The sequence below is a fragment of the Sprattus sprattus genome, assembly GCF_963457725.1.
Source record: "Sprattus sprattus genome assembly, chromosome: 1".
Taxonomy (NCBI): Eukaryota; Metazoa; Chordata; class Actinopteri; order Clupeiformes; family Clupeidae; genus Sprattus; species Sprattus sprattus.
In genome coordinates this window covers 13280870-13300261 of record NC_137920.1, presented here as the reverse complement: position 1 = coordinate 13300261, position 19392 = coordinate 13280870, and the positions used below count along the sequence as shown (strand labels likewise).

General features: G+C 39.8%; 1 protein-coding gene across 1 annotated transcript; it reads left to right on the top strand.

Moving 5' to 3' along the window:
* Positions 1–969: 969 nt before the first annotated feature.
* LOC308367495 (NACHT, LRR and PYD domains-containing protein 3-like) lies at positions 970–17840 on the top strand (the record flags this gene model as incomplete). Its single annotated transcript, XM_080841430.1, has 9 exons — positions 970–1115; positions 4265–4378; positions 4902–5140; positions 7435–9202; positions 14244–14414; positions 14936–15106; positions 16275–16448; positions 16679–16725; positions 17317–17840. 9 exons carry the CDS (start codon positions 970–972, stop codon positions 17838–17840), a joined length of 3354 nt encoding a protein of 1117 aa, XP_080697556.1.
* Positions 17841–19392: the final 1552 nt, after the last annotated feature.

Here is a 19392-nt window from a genome sequence, read left to right as displayed (position 1 = left end):
TCAAGAGGCTGAGGAGGCTGTAGGTCACAGTCAGACACTCAGACAAGAGTCTGCACTACACAGCTGTGTGACCATGAAGAATGACCAGGACATGGATGACCCTGGAAACATGAGCTGCACATCAACACAGACCAATACAGGGTGAGTACAGAAAGCATGAGTTCACTCACTCAAACTCAAACTTGCTCAAAGACACACTCACCCATGGACACACCCCTCAGGTTCATTCAATCATTCCATGGAGAAACTAGTCTATGTTAATTGGTTTCTTGTGTCTCCTTGTGTTTGTAGACGACACACACACAGACCGCAATCTCCAGTGCCCAGCTGTGTGTCCTTCAAGACTGACAGGTCCATTGGAATTCCTCCACTTTTCAGCATTGAACCAGTTCCATTAGGTCTAACGTGAGTTGTCCAATGACATTTATTGCAAGTCCATATGAACCTTCTCTTCTTCCTTGTCATTTTTTTTGTTTGTGTTATGTGTATCTCCTCCTATGGTGTGTGTGTGTGTGTGTGTGTGTGTGTGTGTGTGTGTGTGTGTGTGTGTGTGTGTGTGTGTGTGTGTGTGTGTGTGTGTGTGTGTGTGTGTGTGTGTGTGTGTGTGTGTGTGCTGTGTGTGTGTGTGTGTGTGTGAGAGAGAGAGTGTGTGTATCTGTTATAGACACGGTGTGTGTGTGTGTTTGCAGTTGTTTGTGTGTGAGAGAGTGAGAGAGAGAGAGATAGTGAGTGGGTAAAAAAGAAAGGGAGAGACTCTTTCTGTTTTGGTGCAGATATTGTTATATAACATTAAGTGTGAACTCATTCAATCATTCCAAAGAGAAACTAGTCAATGTTGATTGAGTTCATATATTTTAAACTAGCTGGAACACCCTAAATTAATATTTTTGGTGGGATATGTCATTGCAGTTCTTGTAATGATTCTGAATTACATTTCTTCTGCTGTTCCGCCCTAGTGAGACAACTGAAATGATACAAGACGTAGAGGAGGCTGCAGGTCAGAGTAAGACACTCAGACCAGAGTCTGCTCTACAAAGCTGTGTGACCATGAAGAATGACCAGGACATGGATGATCCTGGAAACATGAGCAGCACATCAACACAGACCAATGCAGGGTGAGTACAGAAAGCAGAAAGCATTATCCCTAGTATCCAATCACTCAAACTTGCACAGAGACACACTCACACAAATTAGTTATCAGCTGTTAGTTTAAACAGGATTAATACAGTCACACCAGTTGTGATATTCAATTGCAGAGCCAATACTGTAATGATGATCTAAACCAGAAAGAGGCAGATGGCTGATATGTCAGGGTACAATTTAAGTGCATTTAACACAGACTTTCCTGGTATCTTCTGTAGGTTATATATAATAATACATAATACATTGCCCATTATTAATCTCTGGAGTGGTTAAGGGTCTTTGGAGCCATTCATTATAATCCATGAGTTGTTGAGATCATGTTAAGCTTAAAACCGTCAGATGTCAGTAAGTTGATTTTGGGGGAAAAGGCAGCTTTTAGTTTTGGTTTTAGCCAAATGTGACAAATCATAGTACATGCTTGTCCTGATAAAAGGGGGATTGGTTTTGAACAGAAAGGTGGTAACACCTGCTAGGCTAGCTGCATGGTCATCAGCCGGGGACCACCATTCATGGATGTTTTGCCCCTTATCCCGAACAATTCCTGGTGGCGGGGCAGTGAACATAGTACTTTGCCCTATTCCTTCGTGGGCTCCCTCCATGCTGCAGATCTCCCCTGGGAAGTGGAGCTGCCGACCCAAGTCCACCTCCTTTCTCCATTCCACACCACTATAAAACGGGGAATTTTAATAATGACATCAAACATAATGAAAATGCCAGTATGACTAATGGTAATGTGGGTGAGGCATAGGGGTGGGGGAAAAAATCGATTATTCGATTTTAATCGATTCTCTCTAAAACGATTCTGTCTCGATTCAGAAAAGTTCATAATCGATTTTGTAATTTAAAACAAAAAAAAAATTTTTTTTTTTTTTTTTTTTTTTACACATCCATTTTATGTTGAAATGCAAGCTGCATCGATTATTGGATTGTTCATAGAAAGTCAAAATTGTGACAAGGAAAAGCTTTTTCTCTCATAAAAAATAGAGAAGGTAATTCATCTGTTGATTTTCTTTAATTATCAAACACAAAGTAGGAAGTGTAGCAAAGACTCTAAGTAGCAAACTCAAATGTTTTAAAAGTCGAAATGGATTGATAATCGTTTTATCGGTTTAAAATTGATAATCGGTTTTTTTACACATCCATTTCATGTTGAAATGCAATTATCGATTGATTATCGAATATCAATTTGAAACCGATAAAACGATTATCGATGCATTTTTAATCCGTGTATCATTCGTTCATTTGTTTTTCCGATTTAGACGAGAATTGAACAAATGAAAACAACGTTTGATTTCTCGTTTTTCCCTTTTCAAAACCAAAACCAGAAATCGGATTACGGTTCGTTTTCTCGTTTTTTCCATTCTGCACCCCCAAACGGAAAATGGAAAATGAAACATTCGAATAACAAATCCTGGCCGTATTGGTTGTCAGGGAAACGAGGCAGCTCACAGGTGTCCGAGAATAGTGCACCGTCACTCGGACAGCCCTGAGCCTCTACACCCCTGTATATCCTCCAGAAGGACCAGGATTTGAGGGACAGGTGTCTGAGAATAGTGCACCATCAGCGGACTGGCCCTGAGCAGCTAGACCCCCTCTATAACCTCCAGAGGTGGCAGGATGTGAGCAACAGGTGTCCGAGAATAGTACACCATCAGCGGACTGGCCCTGAGCAGCTACACCCCTGTTTCCATCCTCCACAGGCACCAGGATGTCAACATAATGTGTCCGAGGACAGTCCACCTTAAGCGGACTCTCTACCAGCTATAGGCCCTTGTTTTCATCCTCCACAGGCACCAGGATGTCAACATAATGTGTCCAAGGACAGTCCACCTTAAGCGGACTCTCTACCAGCTATAGGCCCTTGTTTTCATCCTCCAATTGGTTTCCCTGACAACCAACATGAGTTCTGCCTTGCGCAAGCAGCGTGGATTTGTTATTCGAATGTTTCATTTTCCATTTTCCGTTTGGGGGTGCAGAATGGAAAAAACGAGAAAACGAACCGTAATCCGATTTCTGGTTTTGGTTTTGAAAAGGGAAAAACGAGAAATCAAACGTTGTTTTCATTTTTTCAATTTTCGTCTAAATCGGAAAAACAAATGAACGAATGATACACGGATTATTTTTGACTATTGAATCATTTGAGTTTGCAACTCAGAGTCTAAATTGAAGAAAATCAACAGATGAATTACCTTCGCTATTTGCTTTATTAGAGTAAAAGCTTTTAATGGTCACAATTTTGACTTTCTATGAGCAATGCAATAGTCGATGCAGCTTGCATTTCAACATAAAATGGATGTGTAAAAAAAAAAAAAAAAAAAAAAAATTTTTTTTTTTTAAATTACAAAATCGATTTTAAATCGATAATCGATAATCGATTTTAAATCGAATCGTTGACCTCTGAATCGATTTCGAATCGAATCGTGAGGTGCCAAGAGATTCCCACCCCTAGTGAGGCACATAAAAATGTAATGAAAGATCTTGAATCATTGATGGTATATGATACTTTGCAGTTTGCACATTGACTCAAATGATGATTTTTGTACTTTCTGCTTGTTTTTATTTTATTTATTTATTTAAAATCCCCCCCTCATTTAGTTTATTGTTCAATCTCTCTCTCTTTCTCACTCCCTTACTCACTCACTCACTCACTCTCTCCATCTGTCTCTCTTTCTTCATCTCTTTCTCTCTCTCTATCCCACTCTCACTCACTCACTCACTCTGTCTCTATCTCTCTTTCTCTCTCTCTCCATCTCTCTCTTTTTCTCCATCTCTTTCTCTCTCTCTCTCTCTCTCTCTCTCTCTCTATCTCTCACACACACACACATACAGGAATAATTTCAAGTGTGAATATAATTATCAAACTTCTTTGTTCGTGTCAGATCATTTTTAATATCTTTAAATGACTGTCTGCATCAAGACATAATTTTGTGCTCCATGTGAACATGAGGTATTTCTTTTCTAGACCACAGACAAACAGTGATGCATGTCTTTATGATGGTGGGGGAAACCGGAGTACCCGAAGTAAACCAATAAAATGACTGCATTAAGAACATAATTTTTTTGTCTGGACATATACTGTACGTAAAATTGTTTTCACGGAATGTATCCATGTATTTTGTAGACTACAGAGAAAACGGCCTCGATCTCTAGTGCCCAGCTGCGTGTCTATGAAGAGTGACAACACCATGCGTAATCGTCCTGATATGAGCAGTGAGTCAGCCCCATCAGCTCTAAGGTGAGTTACCAGCCTTTAGTTTTTAAAAGACATTCAGACAAGAAAAAAAGACAATTTGTTTCTTGTGGTTATACTCTCTTTCATACACACAAACACACACCCAATCACACACACACACACACACACACACACACACAATCACATACACACACACACACACACACACACACACACACACACACACACACACACACACACAATTTATTTTCTGTATCACAAAGGAATATCTGCGTCAAGGATAATTATTGTGTGTGGTCATATACTCGTAGAGTAAAACAAAATCAGTCTGTGTTGAGAGTTTCCATCTATCTCCTTGTGTTTCTATAGAGTTATGAGTTAGCAACTGTGAGGTCAAAGAAGTGAAACATGGCTTGTACTACTTCTTTGCACTGTCTCAAAGTAGTGAAATGTTTCCCAGTCAGCTCCTATGTTGGCATCGTCATGAGGGTCATTATGAATTTCCTGCACCATGAGTACAAATCTTAAGAACTAAAATGACTTTCTTTATCTTTTTCCTCTGCAGTGAATTGAGTGCTGCCCAGGATCAGTCCAGGTGTGGAGTGTGTGAGCAGGTACTGAGGGACCCAGTCATCACCACCTGTGGACACAGTTTCTGCAGGCAGTGCATCAGCAGCTACTGGGAGCAGCCTGGACTACCAGTAAACCAAGCCTGTCCCCGTTGTGGAAAGACACTAAGAACTCAACATCCTCAACAGCCTCATCTGGATGAACACACAGACATGGTAGAAAGGACCAAACTAGGTAAGACAGAGGTAGCAATATGTATCATTTTAACCAAGATATTATTATTGATGTGGCCACCATTTTGAGTGCAAATGAAAAGAAGATTATGCACACGTACCATCTAATCCAGATATACACATTATACACAGAAACTCAATTCCATTTGACCATCAAAGTGTTTGAATAGTGTTTGGTTAAAAGAGATTGGCCTATACCAAGATTTGTGTTGTGATGAGATTGATTTTTAAACTAGGAGAAATGAATGTTGAATCTTAATGGTTCTAATACACACCTCAAAGTGTGCACACAAATTGTCTGAACGCTAATGTAACCACACCACGATGGGAGTGGGCAAAGGTTTTTTGTGTGTTCGTCTTTCTGTGCTTTGCTGAAATACAATATTTATTTAAGGACCCTGTCTTCGTAAAACTTAATTAATCTGACTTGTTTTCGGAACTCAGCATTTGTCCCTCTTCTTTTAATGCTGTATTGCAATCCGTTAGACCTATGGTCATTTCTTTTGGATGCCTCTTTTTTGACAAATACCCTGTAACTTGTTCTGGGGAAAAGCTTAGAGAGGCCACAGTGCTGCCCCGGGGCTTACCAGCATGGTACACCAAACCGGTTTAGGAACTGAGTGCCAGGCTGCTTTGACACTTAAATGCTTGTAATTATACTTCAGTCTTCCATAGTAACATCTGAGAGAAGACACTGAAGCATTTGTGAATTTGTGTCATTCTCAAAACTTTTGGCCATGACTGTACAATGAAAGTCCTTATCAAAAGATAATATAGATCATTAGCATAATTCTGTGCATGCACAGAACTTACCGTATTTTACGGACTGTAAGGCGCACTTAAAAGCCTTTATTTTCTCAAAAAACGACAGTGCAGCTTATAATCCGGAGCGCCTTATATATAGATTCATTCTGGTTGTGCTTACTGACCTCGAAGCGATTTTGTGTGGTACACGGCGCTCTGTCAAAATGTTTTAGTACGACTTTGGTAAACTACAAAGCCGCACCGCTTGCAGCATTACGGCTACCGTACTTTATATAAACACTCAAACAGTGCATTGCTTCCGATCACTTTTGCTCTCTTAGCTGGTGGTTTGGTGTTGGAAGTGCCTTCTCCAGCAAGCTTGAAATGACAACTAGAGTAATTTGCTATGGAATAATGCTGGGAGCGTTGCTCTCTATCCATTAAATAGGGAATGTATTTCACGTATGTGTAGAACCTATTTAGAATGGCATAGCACACTAGCATGCTAACGTAATACTTATTAGCAGCGAGGCTAGCTAGCTACTATGTGTTTCAATTGACTTTTGGTCTAAGCGTTAGCAGAGCTTCAGTTAAGACCTACAATACTCAACTCAACATTTTTAGAGTTATTGTGAATACGCTTACGTTTGATTTAGCGGCATCAGACTGTTTTTTGTACGTGTTACAACTGAACAAGGTTGGGAGTTATTGTGAATACGCTCATTAACGTTTGAACAATGTTGAGAGTTATTGTGAAAACGTTTAATAAAGTTTGACTGACTGATTGTTTTGTTCCGCTTAATGCACCTTATAGTCCGGTGCGCTTTATGTATGAAAAAAGATCGAAAATAGATCATTCATTGACAGTGCGCCTTATAATCCAGTGCACACTATAGTGCGGAAAATACGGTAAGTTAACTTGGTAGCTAGGTTCGGGAGATAGATACATTTCATGTTATAATGAACAACGAAAAGGCCACTGCCACATTTTTTCACGAAGGTGAAGGCTTTAGCTAGTTTGTTTTCACTCTAATGAAAAAGTCCAATTTGGATCGTCATCACAGCTCATAACATGGCAAATCAATGCCCTGTAGTGTATTTTGAGTATTCAGCCAGATGTTTTCATAAAAAGCTTTGTTGTGAACTAGCTAAGAAGCAGTGGGATAATTCAAAAATGCATTATAATACTTCAAATGACCAAATATTATGTATTACTACAACACCATTACTGTAACTGATATTTCAAAGTAGGCTAGGTGAAGTCATTTAGGACTACAAATTACTTTGTAAATAATGTAAATAATAAGGCTCTTGGTAGGAGAACGATTCACCATTCCTGCTCTAGAATATCAGACAGGGTTTTAGACTGTAGCTCTAAAGCAGATCAGAAAATTACCATTTAATGTGTAAGGTGCAACAGTTGTGAAAAGAAAATTGATATTTGTGTCTGGCATGTGAATGATAATTAGGCTGAAGAAATCACAAATGACAATCAATAGTGTGATTGCTAACACACATGCTACTATGTTCATTTGTGTTCATTATAAACAGCTAACAAAGTCCTGAGGAGAGTTAAAGATAAGCATAAATACAGTCTGAAGAGGAGGTTCGAGAACATATCTGAAGGCATCATCAAACCAGCAGCTGAGACACCCCTCCATAAGATCTACACAGAGCTCTACATCACTGAGGGAGAGAGTGAAGGGGTGAATAAGGAACATGAGGTTTGGCAGGTAGAGTCAGCATCCAGAGCACAAACCACAGAAGACACACCAATCAACTGCAATGACATCTTCAAGCCCTTACCTGGACAGGAAAAGAACATCAGAACTGTGATGACCAAAGGTGTTGCTGGCATTGGAAAAACAGTCTCAGTGCAGAAGTTCATTCTTGATTGGATAGATGGGGTAGCCAATCAGAATGTAGACTTTATGTTCCCCCTTCCTTTCCGTGAGCTGAATTTAATCAGGGATGATCAGTATAGTCTTCACAAGCTCCTGCTTGACTTCCATCCTGAACTGAAGGAGCTGAAGAATGATGAAGAATACAACAACTGTCAGATTGTGTTCATCTTTGATGGTTTGGATGAGAGTCGATTACCTCTAAATTTCCAACAGAGAATGATCTCTGATTTCAAACAAATATCGTCACTAGATGTTCTGATGACAAGTCTCATTCAGGGAACTCTGCTTCCCTCTGCACACATCTGGATAACCTCACGACCAGCAGCAGTCAGTCAAATTCCTGCTCAGCGCATCGATCAGATCACAGAAGTACGAGGGTTCAATGACCCACAGAAGGAAGAGTACTTTAAGAAGAGAATCAGTGATGAAAGTCAGGCCGGCAGAATCATCTCACACATTAAGGCATCCAGGAGTCTCCACATCATGTGCCACATTCCAGTCTTCTGTTGGATTGCAGCCACTGTACTTCAGCAGATGCTGGAACAGGACAACACCCAGGAAATCCCCAGAACTCTGACTGAAATGTTCATACACTTTCTACTCATCCAGATCACAAGAAAGAATCAGAAGTATCAAAGTGGAAAACAGCCAAATAAAGAGCAGCTTCTGGAATCACAGGAAGAAATTATACTGAAGTTGGCAAAACTATCGTTCAACAATCTAGAGAATGGCAATGTCATGTTTTACGAAGAAGACCTGAGCGAGTGTGACATTGATGTCATTGAAGCCTCAGTGTACTCTGGCATGTGCACTGAAATCTTCAAGGAAGAATCTGTGTTTCACCAGAGGAAGGTCTACTGCTTTGTGCACCTGAGCATCCAGGAGTTTCTGGCAGCACTTCATGTATTTGCCTCCTACAGCAATCAGATGAAGACCATAGGGACATTTTTCTGCTTGGAAGAATCTCTAAAGTTGGCAGTAACCAAAGTTTTGGAAAGCAGGAATGGACACCTGGATCTTTTCCTTCGCTTCCTGATGGGTATCTGTCTGGAGAGCAATCAGAGACTTTTGGGAGGTCTACTGAACCACAAACACAACAGCTCAGAGAGCATTAAGAAAATGTGTCAGTACATTAAAGAGCTCAACAAAGAGGATCTCTCCCCTGAAAGATGCATCAGTCTTTTGCAGTGCTTATCTGAAGTGAATGATCATTCCATGCATGAGGAAATTCAAGAGTACCTGAAATCACCAAAAGGCATCAAAAATGAACTGTCTCCTGCTCACTGTTCAACACTGGCCCACATGCTTCTGATGTCTGAGGAGGACCTGGATGAGTTTGACCTGAAGACATACAACACATCAGATGAGGGACGCAGGAGAATGATCCCAGCCCTAAGGTGCTTCAGAACAGCACAGTGAGTTTCTGTTTCAATACTTTCGATTTCATGCCCTAAATCTTAAATTGTTTCACATCAGTTGGGTTTTTGATATTCAGCTCATATAATATTTGTTCGTAAAATGTGATACACCTTCTGTTGCCCAAATATGAATATGAACACATTCATTGTTGCTCTGTAAACACTGAGTTTAATTCTACATTTAAAATAATCCCCCAAGCTTTGGACAAAGTGATGGTTAATGGCTTGTGCTACTGCAGCACACAAAGGTGAGGCAGGCAACCACATTAGTTAACAGTGTAATTAAATGGAATAAATCAACACTTAGTTTACAAAAGGGGAATATGGATACATGTATGTAAAAAAGAAGGAAAAAAAGATGGAAGGGTGGAGAGAAAGGTGAGATGAAGAAAGAGAAAAAAAAGAGTGGGAATGGTTGACGAAGTAAGGGAATGTACGGATGTTGGTATGCCAACGGCATTTTTTAAAAAGAGTAAATAATGTTAGTAAAGGTCAGTGTTAGTGATGTCCTATACTAGAGGTTTTCAACCGGGGGTCCACGGACGGCATTGCAAGGGGTCTGCGACATGAGCCTATGTTGATCAGTTCATAATCGATTTTTTTAATTTTTTATAAATTCGCTTTGATATTTCAACACATTTCCAGATTACTCTTGAATATCGTGAAAAATATCTAAAATAAGAAAAATGTGTCTAAAGCAGATTCATGCAGACAGAATGTAGGTACACTGCAATCCAGTGTACGGTAGTCTGGGCTTTGCAAATATGAATGCATTGCGTCCCCCTAAAGTCGAGCCATACTCATTTTATTCGTAATGTACAGTCTTGCGCGCAAAGTTGAAACTTATCTGCAGTAAAGCATAGCCTACATGAAGTTTAGTAGAAAAAGTGATACATTTGGTGAACGACTGAAGTTATCTTCTGCCCTTAGCTAACATTTTGTTCTAACGTCAAGTTAGCTGGTCAGAAGCACCAATGGATCGGTTTTTAGTGAGGAGAGTGAAAAAGGGACAGACTGCCACGGTATAGGGACAAGGACAGGCTTCGAACAAAGCTACACCGTTAAATGATACAGGGAAACAAAGTCGAAAAAAAAAAGGTAATACAATGAGGAATACATCAAGTACGAATTTACAGTGACGACAGACAGAGCAGGAGAGGAGGTACCACTGTGTTTTGTGTGTTCAACATTACTGTCAAATGAAGCCATCAAAACTATGGGCTGAAACACATCAAACGCGTTTCTAAAATCGTCTTCTAAAAAAATCTTGGCAAAGTGCGACGGGCAAAACAGCCGGAGGCACACCAGGCTTTTTTGCCCTGCACTTATGAGGCAGAGCTGCGTGCGCAACCTCCCTGGCCGAGTGTGCCATCGATGAGCGGTGTGCTTCCACGCCTTTTGCTGAAAAGTTAAGAATATTCCAACTTTAAAGCGCACCTAAAAATGCTTGAAAGGCTTGCCGCACCATAGGAAACAATGGTTTTGCTACCGTCACTTTTTTAGAAACGCGTTTGGTGTGTTTCAGCCCTATTACGGCATATGGAGACGCATCACGTTTTCTTGATGCCAAGCCTATTGAGTACATTGCCCTTTCCAACTATCTACCTGTGTGAGAGCGATTTTTCTACACTGGTGTATTTGAACAATAAGTACAGAGCAAGGTTTGAATCAGATAATGATATTAGACTGTCGCTGTCTACCATTTCACCATGAATAGACAGGCTGTGTGGACTTCACCATGCCCAGATTTCACACTCACACGTCTCTCCTCTCTCCACACACGCACGCGCACGAGCACATCAGTGGGCCGCAGGTTACTTTCTAGTTTGAATGGTGGTCCCTGGGACATAACCAGTTGAAAACCCCTGTTTTATATCATGGTCCTGGGGACTGATTTCATTCTGATTGGCTTTCTACAACTTAAGGCGATACACGGCAGGCAAAAACATCGTTTTTTTCAGCAGTGATCATTTTTGAGATTTTGAGCTAGTTCACTCCCTAAACATGTAATCTTTCATACTAGCATAAAGAAAATATCCTAATTATACATTAATGTGTATATTTATTCACATTTTGTCTGTTCGTGGCATCAGCATTCTCCTAGGTTTCCAGGAAAGTTAGCATTCTAACGTAACGTGCAGTATATCGGCTTTCTGATGCCTGACATGTTTGGTACCGTTGAAAAGTGCTATATCTCTCACACAACGCTATCTAATCCAAATAAGGACATTTCCTTTCCAGCAGTAACCAATGATGTTAGCAAAAACGGGGCTTTAAACCTACGGACGCAATTTCATTGGTTTGCGGTGGTTTCTGATCACGTGATTCGTTCCGACGCATCACGTGGTATGGCTTGACACTTCCTGAATCTTTAAATGCGATTTTCTCAAAATGAGTTTTTTGTCATACTCCAAGGATAAAAACTCCACTTCAGTTCAACCAAACTTTCCAGTCTTGTACCCAACTATATTATAAAGACATTTACAGAGGGATTTGTATATATATTATTCCTAGCCTGAATTATACAACATTATATCCCAAAAACATGGCGAAAATCGAGATATCCATAAATCCCTCTGTATTTTTTTCCCCATCTAATATGCCAACAAAAGGGAAAAGGATGTTTTAACCTGGCTTTATCCCATGATCAGACATGATCTTTTAAACATTATGCAAATTCGCGCATATTTAATGAGATAATGCCTCATTTGCATATTCAAACATCAAATACAAAACACTTTTTTCACATTTTTTTATCATCTAATCAAGACTAATTAACTGAGAAAGTTTCATGGTGATACCTATTATTTAAGAGTTAAGATTAACGTTTGTAAACTGTGTAGTAGACAAACTGTTGAAGTGAATGGTGGGCGTGATATGGAGAAATGCATGATGATTTTACTTTTAAAAGTGTGTTGTGCAAAAGAAGCGAGCTTCACTGTTGTCTGAAAATGTCAAAAGGCAGCTGGCTGAAAGCAAAGAAGTAGAAGGCTTACCTTTTATTTTAACCTTACTGTTACGGTTCATTGTTTCTGAAATAAGAGGCCTGACTGCTATGTTCCCAGCAAACTTAAAAAGAAGAAAATATTAAGCCGTGGTTTAACTTCACAATAGGCTGAGTCCTTGTTCACCTGAAATGTGCACCTTATAATTAGATTTTGTACCCGCCCTGTTTGGCAATGTTGTATTTTTAATAAAATAAAACATTTGCTTCAAACAAGCTTATCCACTTTTCCATGTTGACAAAAGCATTAAAATTAAATAAAAAAATGTTGGAAAATGTTTTAGAATAGATACAAATTCGTGATTAATCGCGATTCATTTTTAGTTAACTACGACATAAATGTGATTATTCGCGATTAAATATTTTAATCATTGACAGCACAAGTTTAAAATTCATTGAAATTTCATTGATCTAGCTATTTCTTATCAATTTAGAGAACGATAGGGCTGGTGCTTATTATCAACTGACACTTTTCAGTGACAGCCATACGTTACTGGAGAGTTAGATAGTCAGAACAAACAGGAGGATACTAATATTACTATTTGTAATACGTTTTTTCTTACATCAACATGGGGTCGTCATTGTCATACTGGCATGATGAGTTGTCATCATTGGTGCACAAAAATACCGTCTCATCCCGTGAAAACAGACCCAGACGTGATTGCTAGCCATAACTGCAAGAGACTGTAATCCTCAGGCGATCTGTCGGTAGTGAAGTGTAGTTAAGATATATCATAAAAGTCAATGACAACACACCCAGTTTTCGGTTTCAAAATGAAAGTAAGTTGTTCAAGTCTCCAATAGCGGCGGGGTATTATTTCATGAAGTATTGTTGCAGTATAAAAAGCAGCTGTCAGCGGCTGTTATAGTAGAATTCGAACAGGCTGTCAGGGGCCACTTTGGGAATTAGAGGGAACAAAATTAGGAGGGTGCCCTAATATAATGGAAGGGGAAACACTGAAGGTCATGCCATGAATGTGGTGGGGTGTGTGCGAGTGTCGAGGATGTATTTATATGAAGAGGATCTGAATGCAAGATCTATCTCCAGAGGAGAACTGCTTGGCTTATAAAGGCAACCTTTCCCAGGTCCATCATCTCCTCAGTGCCCTTACCCTACAGTGCAATGCCTGGCCGCTGCCACTAATGGGGAAGCATTGGGCCACAACATGAAGATATAACTTAATCTTTTGACAGACAAATGTTTTCATATATTGACATTTAGTAGCATTAGTGTTAGCTAAAGCAGGGGTTCTCAACCCTTTCTACTCCCAGGCCCACCTCTTTGTATTTGTAACAGGGTGGGGTCCAACAGACACCCCGCTTATTTAAGCTAATCTACTATTCCATTCTAAATAATAAGGGTCTTTTATGTGTCACAAAGAGCAACAGACTTTAAGGTTTGAGCTCCTCAGTAGACAGCGTTAAAGCGCACTCGGCACACTGTGCACTGGGCTCAACGTCGTCACCTCCATTCACAAAACCAAATCTAATATAATCAGGGATGTATTTACGCAGAATTTTTTGTAGTTTTCGGTAGTATAACAGTGCTGTCATTCAATCGCTTGAGAATTGTTTTATATTGCCACAGAGTAGAACGTTAGCTTATGATCTTTCTGTTATGCCTATTTATACATTTAATATTTTGTTTAACACATCAATTTTCAATTATGCATTTTATTAATATGGTTCTTAAAATAAAATCAGTTATTTGTGGAAAATTAGATTCAACTTGAAACATTTTCACGGCCCACTAGAAAGCACTGCGCGTCCCAGTGGTTGAGAAACACTGAGATAAAGCATTGAGATAACTGAGGTTGGGTTTACCTGACTACTTACTACCTGTATTTACAGTGTGTATAAATAGAACTACAACACAACAAAGACAAAATTAGTAGCTAAATGCTTCTCTGTTTTACAAAAAAAAGATACCAGAGTTGTTATTTGATCAGATAAATAGTATGTGTGTATGTTTCTGTCAGTATATTTGTACTGTATATTTAAAATATATATATGCCTTTCCATGCCGTCTTGCAGACTTGATGGGTGTAAACTTAACCAGATGTCCTGTGAAACAGTGAAGAGATCACTGCAGTCTGCTAACTCCTTGACACAGCTGGATCTGAGTTGCAATGCCCTAGGAGATTCTGGAGTGAAGATTCTTTCTGCAGGACTAACTAGTCCCAATTGTAAACTGCAAACCTTGAGGTTTGTAGACTTCATTATATTGACATCATGTAGAGCTGAGCCTAAGATCATTGTGGGCATTCCTGTGTAACATCAACAGTTTTTGTCACATACAGGTGAAGCTCAAAAGCAATGTAAACATGCTACACTCTCCATAGTTTGTAAGTGTCTTTTCATAACTTTTTCGAAAATTGGAGAATTCCTGTTAAACCTGTCGTTTTTTGAATACATAGATATCAGGATTTACAGTAAACGGATTTGGCTCCCAATACTTTTTTTGTACTAAAGTGCAAGCACCAAATGATTTCAACTCTATCGAACAAACACTATTAAGTGATAATACCATGTATGACATGAGTTGTAGAACATCTTTTAGATCAAGTGATTTCCATGAGCATGATTCATCTTTGGCTCCTTTTGGAGACATTGCAATCATTTTCACCAAGGTTTGTTTGGCGAAAAGCTTCACTGCAACTTTAATTTTCTACAGAAATAACACCAAGCTCCTCCCATGGTCTCAATTATCATATATTGTGTTACAGACTTGGTGACTGTAAACTCAGTGGTGAATCCTGTGAGATTGTGGCCTTTCTTCTGCAGTCAGTAAATACCCTTATAGAGATAGACATGAGTCACAATGATCTTGGAGATTATGGAGTCCATCTTCTGTGTAAGGGATTGGTCAGTCCTTACTGTAAACTGCAGATATTAAGGTTGGTGTTAAACTTCTTCTTACTTTAAGAAAATTTTCTTTAGATAATCTTAATAAATGAAGGCCCCCTTCTGAAGGACATTAGCATTGTATCACATTATTAAAAAAATTAAGAGTCAGACTCCTTGCATTCCTGTACTGGATGGAAACTCATGTACTTTGTGACTGAAGTGTCTTGCTATTCCATTTGAGCTACAAGTGGTGGCAACATCGTATAGCTAAGGTTTTCATTAGTTTCGCTTAAATCAAAATTTAATTTATCTATTTTTTAAATATATTGCCTTCTGTTTGAAGTTTATGATGGGTTATGTCACCATAGCCTGGGTTAAATGCATGAGGCTTCACATGTTCTTCATTGTAGTGGAAAGCAACACAAAAAATGTACAACGTCTTGTTTTCATAAGGAATGAGTTTTGTTATCTTCAGGTTCATTTGTATGATGCATGGTCCGCAACTATAATTAAACCATTTAGCATGCTAGCAGAGCCAACTGTATGGTTGTTGGTTTGCTTTTAAGGTGGATAGTTCATGGGTGGATAGTTCATGGGTGGGTACCTAGTTGGTAGTTTTAGGAACAAAGACTTTATTGTTGCAAAATGTTACACTCATTGGAGGCGCTTGTGAGCATTGACGACAGTTTGTGCTTTTCAATAGTCAGAATCAGAATTATTTTATTGGCCAAGTATATTTTCTCATACAGGAAATTGACTCGGTGTGGTCTTGGTAGTCTTGAGAGTGTTGGATATTTTAAGGTGTAATGGCAGGATAAGAGTGACTATACTTCCACACCCACCACATCAGCAGTTTAACAATAGCATTTATTTGTTTACTTTAATGTAATTTTCTTCTCATTGAGCTCACCAGCAGAGCCCTGTAGGAATGTTGTTGGGAACTGGCACTGAGTTTGCATTAGAGAAAGGGAACACGTGGATTAATCCAGAAATTCACAAAAACAAACAAACAAAAAATCCTTTTATGCATATTGCCTACGATCCTGATGTCAGTGTAGTCTACACTAGACTGCCCCTTTAGCTGTTTTGAATCACACCCTCCCTGTATCTCTACTGTGCTTGTCACTCTGGGGATAACTTTCTCTCTCTTACTCGTTCTCTTGTTCTCTCATTTTCTCTATCTTTCTCTCTCTCTTACTCTCTCTTTCTTTTTCTTAGGCTGTCTGGTTCTCTCGTGTCAGGGGAAGGCTGTAGATATCTGGCAGCAGCTCTGACTTCAAACCCCTCCCACCTAAAAGAGCTGGATCTAAGCTACAACCATCCTGGAGAATCAGGACTGAGGCTGTTATCTGCTAGACTGGAAGATTCTCGCTGTAAACTGGAGACACTTAAGTATGTACCTAGAAACTGCACATGCAGGATAGCTCTAGTTGCATTATTACCCTTTTCATCTGAAGAATCCAGATTTGCATCTGTGTTTCATAGGCTTCTTTAATTTGAAGATTTAGAAAGTTACGGCATGTCATAGACAACCTGGTGGAGATGTATGTATAGATTGGAGATGGATTTCTCTCTCTGTGTGTGTTAATGTGTCTGTGTCTGTGTCTGTGTGTTTTTCTCAGTGCGGACCACTGTGCAGAAATCAGACTCAGACCAGGTGCACGGAAATGTAAGTCCTCAGGTGTTTCTCCAAATGTAGTTAATGAAACCTGCACTTGACAGCATTAGTTGTGAAAATGAATACAATAGATACTACATAATTTTGTTGGTTATTTCAGTTTAGACTTAAATCAAAAACTGACTCTGGAACTTGGCTGCTTGGCCCTTATGATCTGGACGAAGAACGCAAAACAGGCAGTCAGTCTAAACATTAAATTAACTCTAAGGTTTTTATTTTGAGGAAATGTTGTTAGATGGCGAACATTTGTGACAGCATATTCGCACAACTGATATAGCAGGTTCAATTCCACTATATATTTTTTACATTGGATGTAATCAAAATGTTAACCTTCCCACAAACGTAATAACTACAAACATAATTACTAGGCAACTGTTATTACATTTATTCTGAATTATTATCTATCTGACTTATTACGTTTGTTGGATTATTATGTTAAAAAAGTGCAGATTTGTATTAGGTTAGTGGGAGTAACGTGTGTGTGTGTGTGTGTGTGTGTGTGTGTGTGTGTGTTAGTAAGCAGCAGCTGTCACTCCCCATATTCTGATGATGATGTTCTCTCTCCTCTCCTCTTGTCTGCAGATGCCTGTGAGCTCACACTGGACCCAAACACAGCAGGCAGAGGTATCTCTCTCTCTGAGGGGAACAGAAAGGTGACATGGGTGAATGAGGAGCATCCGTATCCTGACTACTCAGAGAGATTTGACTCGTCTCAGGTGTTGTGTAGAGAGGGTCTGTCTGGACGCTGCTACTGGGAGGCTGAGCTGAGTGGTCATGGGGCTAAGATAGCTGTGGCATATAAAAGCATCCAGAGGAAAGGGAGGAGTGATGACTGCTGGCTGGGAGGTAATGACAAGTCCTGGAGTCTAAACTGCTCTCCTGGCGGTTACTCTGCCTGGCACAATAATGAACACACTGTCATCCCTGCCCCCTCCTCCCGCTCCAGCAGAGTAGGAGTGTACCTGGACTGGTCAGCCGGCACTCTGTCCTTCTACAGCGTCTCCTCTGACACACTCACCCACCTGCACACGTTCCACTCCACATTCACTGAGCCCCTCTATCCTGGGTTTGGCGTTTGGGATTATGACTCTTCAGTGTCCCTGTGACAGATCAAATGACCTCCCCATGCTGCAGGAACACAGGAGTCACCCACCCCTATTCATACACATGCGTGATGCTTTGGAAATAGTGATATGTGTATTCTGTTTATACACCACTGCTTTGATGATACTATGCAAATGGTGATATTGCATTTTTGTATATTTTGGGCATTTTCTGAATTGAATATGTGGGTTATAAGAATTGTTCAGCAACAATTTGTTGTGTTTTGCTCTCCTTAAGGTTGAGTTACATACTGCATTCATTTGAAAATGATACGACGGTCCGGGGTCTGTGTGTGTGTGTGTGTGTGTGTGTGTGTGTGTGTGTGTGTGTGTGTGTTTGGCCGAGTGTTATTGTAATACGTGTGGCATTATTATTTTGTAATGTGTGTGTGTTTTGCATAATTATTGTGTATATTGTGTATAGTTATCGTGTAATTTGTGTATGTGTGTGTTTGGCATAGCTATTGTGTATATTGTGTAATGTGTTTATGTTTGTGTTTGGCATAGTTATTGTGTATATTGTGAAAAGTTATTGACATACATAGACGCTACTGAAATGGGTTAACTTGGCTGGCGTGTGTAGAGGCAGATGGGTGCACACATATTGTGGTGAGATGGTGAAAAGGAAGCTTTGCCTTCTCCAGCATCCTCAGATGCGTGAGGCCTTTTATTTTTCTGCTGCCTGTATTTTGGGACATCTGTCCCAAGCTATTGTAGTGCCTGTGCATATCCAGATTTAGATTTCGAAGCGCGCCTCTGGAGGGAAAATCGCGCTGTGCGCCGGGTGCAAGATAGGAATTATACATGCGTCGGTGACAATGTCAATTGCGCTGGGTGCAAGATAGGGCCCTAGGGGTGTAAAAAATAACCGATGCGTATCGATATCCATTTTTAGCGTGTAAGAAACGACTACATCGATGCGTGAAGTCCCGTATCGGTTTTAAAATGTCATCAACCGGTCTTTGCCCGATTAAAAAGTTATGAATCGGTTCACAAGCGTTTTCCCTCCGTTTTTTTTAAAACACAAAACACTCGCTGGCCTGTTGCATTTTTATCTCAGTCAGAACAATGACAGCTTGTCATTGGTTTATGCTATGCCAATCAGGCTGTATTCTCACTATTAACGCCTGAGAGAACCTGGAGAGAATGACAGATTACAACTCTCAACAATGCTATGCTAGCTACACTTTTCATTTTCAAATATGCTAGCTACTTCAGCCAAGGAAGGTACATCGTTGTTGATTGCGTGTTTCTACAGACATCCTCGGATTTAAATAATTATAAAATAATAAATAGGGGAATATTTGTATCATTAACAATTATGTTTAACATTTATTGTCATGATTCCGAGACCGAGCCATCATGATGTCCTAACATTTAATATAAGCACTGTATGAACAGTGCAAATGGCAGTGCAGACATACCAAGTATCCCGGAAGTTCTGGGAGTCTCCCACATATTGGTAACGACTCCCTGATGCCCGCAAATTACTTAAAATCTCTCGGAATCAAGAGGGAGCGACTAAGACCGCGCACACGTGACAGACGTGCTCTAA